This window comes from Petaurus breviceps, unplaced genomic scaffold (assembly GCF_028583685.1).
Source record: "Petaurus breviceps papuanus isolate PSGF00001 unplaced genomic scaffold, PetGlider_PUasm1.0 86807, whole genome shotgun sequence".
In the NCBI taxonomy this organism is placed as follows: domain Eukaryota; kingdom Metazoa; phylum Chordata; class Mammalia; order Diprotodontia; family Petauridae; genus Petaurus; species Petaurus breviceps.
In genome coordinates, this window is record NW_027186788.1 from 3,003 (window position 1) to 10,600 (window position 7,598).

General features: G+C 50.7%; 1 protein-coding gene across 2 annotated transcripts; it reads right to left on the reverse strand.

Moving 5' to 3' along the window:
• Nucleotides 1–982: 982 nt before the first annotated feature.
• Nucleotides 983–7,581, reverse strand: LOC138176343 (terminal uridylyltransferase 4-like). 2 transcript variants are annotated; one of them, XM_069107154.1, is made up of 5 exons: nt 6,936–7,581; nt 5,033–5,133; nt 4,268–4,757; nt 2,536–2,709; nt 983–1,516 (listed from the first exon to the last, which is right to left on the reverse strand). In XM_069107154.1, the coding sequence occupies exons 1-5, from the start codon at nt 7,054–7,056 to the stop codon at nt 1,425–1,427; spliced, it is 978 nt and encodes a 325-aa protein (XP_068963255.1). In that variant the 5' UTR covers nt 7,057–7,581; the 3' UTR covers nt 983–1,424. The 2 variants fall into 2 exon arrangements, with proteins under 2 accessions (XP_068963255.1, XP_068963254.1); XM_069107153.1 differs by having other exon boundaries at nt 4,268–4,790; nt 6,936–7,579.
• Nucleotides 7,582–7,598: the final 17 nt, after the last annotated feature.

The following is a 7,598-nucleotide window of genomic DNA, read 5'->3' on the forward strand; positions in this document are numbered from 1 at the left end:
ACAGCTTAGGAAGGTTTGGGGACAATGACAGTCATCTCCCTTCTTTCCCCACAAATGCTCGAGTTTTTGCAGGGACCAGAGTCAGGCTCTTTGCCCCCAATCTCTGAGTTACTTAAGGCGCTGTGGCTGATATTCCAGGTGCCAAGAACAGAGGAGAAAGCTGGAGAGGCATTGTGGTGCAGTGGGAAGAAGGCTGGATGTGACATGCAAGGCCTTGGGTTCAAATCTCATGTTTTGTAAATGGAAGGGGCTGGACCAGCGGTCTCTAAGGCCCTTCGGACTCCAGGTCTGCAATCCTATGATGTCAACAAGAGAACTCTGAGCACTCCAAGATTTAGCAGCTGCTTGTCTCACTCCCTCAAGCACCTTACCCCACCTATCATCAGAGATGCAGCACAGCCCAGTGGGTGGCCTCTGGTGCTGCCCCTGACAAGTCATGGCTCATGGGGGATACTGGCCAAGTGGTGCATCACCTCCGGGGCCTCTCCCCAGGGCCCCAGGCAGCTTTCTGCACCTGAGCCATCACTAGTCAGTACCCCAAAACCAACGGTGTGTGATTGGTATTGGCTGAGGGGTGCCAGGGCATGCCTCCCCCAATACTGAAGCATGGGACAGCCCCGCAGAGGTGATGTAATGACAAAAGGGAGATCAGAACCCAGGAACTCCAACTCCAAACCCACCATTTGCCCACAGTCTCTCCAGAATTCCTACTCTCCCACAAAGCCAAGGGCAAAGCTTAGCCTATTGTTTTTAGGCCCGTTTTTTTTCTTCGAAGATCTTGCCAGGGACCTCAGCATGGATTATGAATGAAATCTGTAAACTGCTCCGCTGATTATCACAGCAGTGGGATGAACCACATCTGTGCGGCTCAGGAAGGAAGGACCAAAACAGAATTTCTCCAGATACAGAGAATAAGAGCAATTCCAATGTTTCCCTTTGAAGTTTCAGCAGATGAGTATGAGGAGAAAAAAATCTGGACTGCTGTTGTTGCAATTTTGTTTTATTTTTTTTCCTTTTAAAAAGTTTTTGGCACTACATAGTTCTGTAAAGAATAGAAGTGACAAATTTTAAAACACATGAAATCCCTTCCTAATTCTTATTTTTAAGAACAATATATATAAAGTCTGAAGCAACCAAAGTATGAATACAGCTAATAGAAAATAAAGAACTGAATTTTTTTTTAAATTCTCTCTTTTTACAGTTCATCAAGGTAAAACAAAACACCAAACTCCCTTAAAAATAGGGTAATAAAATAGATGAGATCTGTATCACTCGTTTTGGTGATACCAGTAAAAACTATAGTTTGTATCTATATACAAATGGTACACTTTAAAAACAGTCTTCAATTTAAATAATCTGTATCTAAACAAGTTGTGTTAAAATGTGAAATCCAGGACCTGATTTGCTTTGATTTCCGTGAAGTGTCATTTCTTCTGCTGGATGTAGTTCAAGCTGAGGGACGGGTGCCCTTGAGACAGCAAAGGGAACCTCGGGTTGCTGGGCATCAGTGGGCCAGCTGCAAACCAACCAGAACAAAGGGCATTTATTGCCATTCCAGCGCATTTCCTTGAGGTGGGTGCCTGGGGACAGGCTACGTCTGGGAGAACTGGGGGCCCACGTGTTGGTCTTCAGGAGGAGTCAGAGACTCACCAGAACCCTCAAGTGACTTGGGCCTACTGTTTTGCTCCCTGCTGACCCAATAAATGACCTTTATCTGGTGTTATCTGATGTTATAAGAATGGGAAAAGAAAATGCATCACATTAACCTTCATTTCAGTAAGACAAGGGTGTAGGGGGTAGAGGACAGGGAGAGACGGTTGACAGGGACACACTTCTGATGCCCGCCCCCCAGAGCCCTATGTGATGGAAGTTTCTCCCAACTGAGGTGAAAAACCCTTGTCACATGAGAGACTAGAGGGAAGGGTCAGGCTTCCCTCATCCCCAAGCTCAGTGTCCCCTGAGGTCCAGGGCAACTGAGTGAAGGAACATGGTCTCTGGCTCCCTGCAGAGAAGAGGACTTTTGGCTCCCTCTTCTAGAAGACTCCCCCCTGTGTGGGCAGAGACCTCTGACTCAAGAACGGCCATGTGGGCAGTGAAGAAGATTCTAGTGACGTGAATGATAGGACTTAAGTGTACCAAGTATTGAGTGAGACTTATGAATTATCAAACCTGAAGCTCACAGCAGGGGGCATGCAGGGCACTATCCTTCTGACTGCCATAGTGAGGGTAGGAAATAGTTTCTCTGTTTCTCTAGAAAAGCCCCAGACCAACTGAGGAATAAAGCCCAGACCTCATATGTTGCCTGTAAGAACCAAGATGACTTTTAGGGGAAACAATCAAACTGTGACTCTGAATTCCTCTTAGAGGTGAGGCTCACCACCCAAGGCAGACCCTCCACAGGCCACCGGCCTGCCCACTGCCCTCTGGGCCCAGCGCTCCCAGCTTTGTTCCCTAGAAGAATGGGCCTGAGGGCCACTCACGGGTCCCTAACCAAGACCCTGGCCTGCCCAACAAACGATGTGTGAGGAGTGGTACCTGGAGGGTAGAAAGCTTTGTTCGGCTGAAAGCTGGCACTCCCCTGCTGGAGGAAGTTCTGAGGCATGCCGCCGTAAGGCCACGACGCTTGGAGGATAGGGAAATGGGCGGGGGCCCCGTGATCCCAAGGCATCGGAGGGGTCAGCTTTGCAAACTGTCCTTGAAAGCCCTGATCTGCTTTCCAAAGGGAAGGAAAAGACACTTGTGTCAGAACTCGGAGTCCAGCATCTTTTCAGCCCTAAGGCCATTTCCGGAGAACATGGAACCCATCTCCTAGCCCTAAAAGTCCTAGACTTATACTGCCCCTAACATGGGCTGTCCAGCATCAACCTGGATATGATGGCTGGCTAATCTCCCGGGACAGCTTAGTCAACTATTAAGTATTCACCACTGTTAAAAATTTTCTCTTCACTTTGAGCAAAATCTGTCTCTCTGGGGTCCTGAGATGGTCATAAGTAAAGTGGTGGCAAAAGCCCCAGGTTCCAGCCCCAGCTCTACTGGAAATTCTGCTGTGGGACCCAAGGCAAGTTACAGCATCTCTCCAGGTCACAATTTCTTCTTCTGTTACATGGGGGTGAGAAGGGGGAGTTTCAAAGATGAAGATTCAGGCTTGGAGTAAAAAAAAAAGCTCTAAACGATTAGAGAGCCTAACAATACCAACTCATTTACCCTTTGCTCACAACAATTCAGTGCTGTAGTTCATCCAAGACTGACTGCCCTCATTTTACAGATGAAGAAGCCGAGACTTCCAAGTAGGTGAAGGGACCTACCCAGGGTCACTTGGCCAGCAAGGAAAGGAGATGGGAGGAGGCCCTTTCCAGGAAGGGCTTTCACTCATGAGAGGCCTTTCAGTGCAAGCTGGATGGCCCCCTGGGACTAAGGTGGAGTGGAATCTCCCTCGAGGCCAAGCTCAGGGGGTGAGTGCTGCACCCCCCGACGACACTGAGCCTGGGCAGCCCCGCGTTCCAGACTCCCAGACACTCAGTGCCTTCCTGAATCATAAACAATCACCACTGAGGCATGCTGGGTGCAGGAGTCAGGCAGCACTCAGCACTGGGATCCCACTTCTGAAGGCCTGTCCTGGGATTTCATCCATGAAGAGACTCTTCATGGGGAACTCCCCCAACAATGCACACCTGCCATCCACCTGCAGTGCCCTCCCTTAGAGAGTGGCCTGTCCAGGGGTCCCTGCTATGAAGAAGTGTCAGGATGAAGACTGGAACTCAGGACTCCTGAATTCCATTCCTGGGCTTTCCCCACAACTTCTGGCTGCTCTCAAACCCCTAACATGAGGCAAAGAAGAACTGACCTGGAGTGTATTTAACTCTGGGCCTGGAATATTTCCTCTCAAAGCTCTAATACATTTATCTGTTTGGTTGTTTCACATTCTGTCATCTGAAATCTAACGACATTCAAAGGGACTTGTCCGCAGTAACATTCCTAAACACAGGGCAGTTTTCTGATGAAAACCACGACTGAATTGAGGACTTTATTCTAGACATATTTCAGAGAATGACAGCAGGTCAGAGCTGAGCGTGTCCTCCAGATCCAATCCCCTCATTTTTCATGAGGAAACTGAGGTTCCCAAGGAAGGTGACTCACCCAGTCACCCAGCCAGCGAGGGCAGCTGCTGTGCCTCCCAAATCCAGAGCCCCTGGCACCTGGGAGCCCACAACCTCGACCAATCGACCCGCAGCCACAGAACCAAGGAGAGGGGAGAAGGAAGGGTTACCTGAGTTCCCCACTGCACCGTTGTTCACCAGGGAGTTGGGAGCCACGGGGTTGTGCCAGTGTCCCTCGTGAGAAGTGGGAATGCCCAGGGGGGGCCTGGCAGCAGGCTGTGCAAAGATGATGCTGGGGTCGTTCAGGCTCACAGTGCTCTGGTTGTTGGTGGTCCCGCCGCCACCAGACTGCATGGGAAACGGGACGCCAGCAGGGTGGGCGGGGCTCCCCGGTGCCTGGTGGATCACGGGGCCGTGGATCGGCCAGGTGGCGCCTGGGAGAGGGATGGGGTGGGGGTGGGGGTGCACCTGCAGCAGTCCCAGGTTGTGCAGGGCAGAATACTGACCTGGGGGCGACTGGGGAAAGTTAAACAAAGGCAGTTGGACCTGATGGGGCGGCTGGGCCGCCTGCGGTGGGCCATGCTTGGGCTGGGCTATGGGCTGTGGCGTGGTCTGGGCAAGAGGAGTTGGCTGAGAAGAGTTCTGGGGGAATGGCGGGGGCTGTGGAGAGTAAGATGACGGCTGTGAATCAGACTGCAGAGAAGAGAGAGAGTTCCCAGTTAAATCACGGCCACATTCGCATCCTAGATGTCTGTAATGAACACCCACACACGGCACAGATCATGGGCCAGCCCCACACAGTCACAACTCTGGCACTTCTCCCACCACAGCCAGACAGAGGATGCCAATGACCATACGGAAGGGGACGTGGACATTTGGAGAAGGAACCCTGGCAGCCCGCCACCATCCTCCAGCTCTGAGGGGCTCGCACTTACACATTCAGATGGCTGCCTGGTCCGCAAGGGCCGGTCGCCTGGTTGTGGGACTGCGCCGGTCACTGCCGGGGCACTGACAAGGCTGCGTACCAGTGGGGCGCCTAAAGAAGAGGAGAGCACAGAGGTCTGAGCTGGCCATGGCCAGCCCGACGCCAACAAGCAGCGCCATGGTGCATGGGGCACCGGGCTCAGCAAGAGCCAGCTTTGGATCTTGGCTCTGCCATGTAACGGCCGAGGGAATTCCCACAAATCCCTCCCGGTTCAAAGGGCCCCAGTCCTTGGCGGGTTGGGGAGGGAGAAGATGCTGAGAAATGGGACCATTCTGAGCCCCAGAAGAGAAGGGCTGGGTGTCCGGCAGAGAGGGCGCTCAGACCGGGGCAGACTCCCTTCAGAAGGATGATGTCTTGGAGGGCTCCTGGGACCTCGGGCACACTAGAGCATGACTAGTGGAGTTGAGCTGTGGAGGAACACACCCATTCTGGAGAGCAATCTGGAATTATCCAAATAAAGCAGCTAAAATGTCCACGCCCTTTGACTCAGAGTCCACTCCTGAGCATATGTTCAAAGAGATCAATGACAAAAAGGTTCCACAAACACCAAAATATTTACATCAGCCTTTTTGTGTTAGGAAAGAACTGGAAATAAGCCAAATGCCCATTCATAGGAAAAGCTAAACAAATCATGGTCAGTGAAGGTAGTGAGACAGGACTGTACTGTCAGAAATGACAGATCTAAATGAGGAGAGAGGCAGTCTCCTCTAAAAGCAGGAGACTGACGCAAGGACTCCAGCAATGGAGACGGAAATGACCATCACTATAAATGCTATGCCCAAGAATAAGCCTGGCCCCAAATAAGGACCATGGTAAGATCCTTCCTCCCAGTTCAGAAGTGGGGGAGGAGGGGCCGTGGGGAACACTGCACATACTGTCAAATTTCTCAGTGTACTGGTTGGTTTTGCTAAATTTTTTCATCTTTTTAAAAAAAAATTTTGTCAGGGTGGCTAGGTGGCGCGGTGAGTAAAGTGCCAGCCCGAGAGTCAGGAGGACCCGAGTTCGATTCTGGCCTCAGACACTTAACACAAACACACACACACACACACACACACACACACACACACTCTAGCCATGTAACCTTGGGCAAGTTACTTTGCCCTCCAAAAGCAAAAAAAAAAATTTTTTTTGTTATGTTTTTCTGGGAAAGTGAAAGACAAAGGAGATATATAAAAGTGAAGGAAAGATAAAAGCAATCAATAAAAACCAGTTTTTTTTCCCACTTTTTTTTGAGGGGGGAAGGCAGGGCAATTGAGGTTAAGTGACTTGCCCAAGGTCACATGGCTAGTAAGTGTTAAGTGTCTGAGGCCAAATTTGAACTCAGTCCCTCCTGACCCCAAGGTCAGTGCTCTATTCATTGAGCCACCTAGCCGCCTGTAAAAACCATTTTTTTTTTTTAACAAAAAAGGAATACATCCTGTTCCAGGATGCTAGAAGTGTAGACAGAGCGACATCAGCTCTCACGACCTGCTTCCTGGGCCCTGCTCCACCCAGCCTGGAGGACTCTGCTCTCCAACCACTCTCCCCTGTGCTCGGGCATCATGGCCCCCACAAGGAGCTCTGGAGACCGTAAAGCCCAGATCACAGGCCAGCCGCCCTTCTGCCCGCACTAGAAACCTAAGCTCTAAGTAAAGTGCTCACCAGAGAGTCTGCATTGCCATCTTTCTCCATCACAGTTTGAGATGGGGTCCCTTCTCTCTGCCTTTGTCCCGTCAGTGTGGAGCCCAGGGGCAGAGCACATGGCTCAGCTTGCCAGGGCCCTGACCAAGGTGCCAGCTCCTCAGGTCAGCGGGGGGGCCCACTGGAGCTGCCTCCTTCAGACAGATGCAGCCTAGCACAGCATGGAGCTTTACCTGCCAGCCCGTTGTTCCTCTGCCGAGCTTGTTTGTATTCAGGGCACTCTCTTCTGACATGTCCCACATCTCCACAGATAAAACATCTTTTCTCTCGAAGTTCTCTGTCTTCGTCCTTCATATCTTTCTCATCTTCTTTCTCGTTCTCTTTCTTTTTCAGCCTAAACAGTAAAGCGCTGATGCCAACAACATTGTATGGATAGATATTTCTAAGGAGCCTTGGCCAATGGAAAACTAAGCCCGAGTCCGCGATCCCCTGCCATCTGAGCCATGTCCCTAGCTGGTCCCTAGTCCCTTAACCCTGGATGCAGCATGAAAGGAAACCTTACAGTTCACTGAGGACATTCACGTAAGCAATCCAATAAAGATTCGTTCACTAATGTAGTTAGGAGTTATTCCATACAGCTCCTTGGCCAGTGTCTTGTATCCCTGGGTTGGGAACCGTGGCTCTAAGGAACTGAAATGTCTGATGTTTCATGCAACAGACACAATGATTTCGGGGCTTAGGTGAGAGAGAGAGACAGAGAGAGAGAGAGAGAGAGACAGAGAGAGAGGGAGAGAGAGAGAGAGACAGAGACAGAGACAGAGAAAGAGAGAGAGAGACAGAGAGAGACAGAGAGACAGAGACAGAGAGAGAGAGAGAGAGAGAGAGAGAGAGAGAGA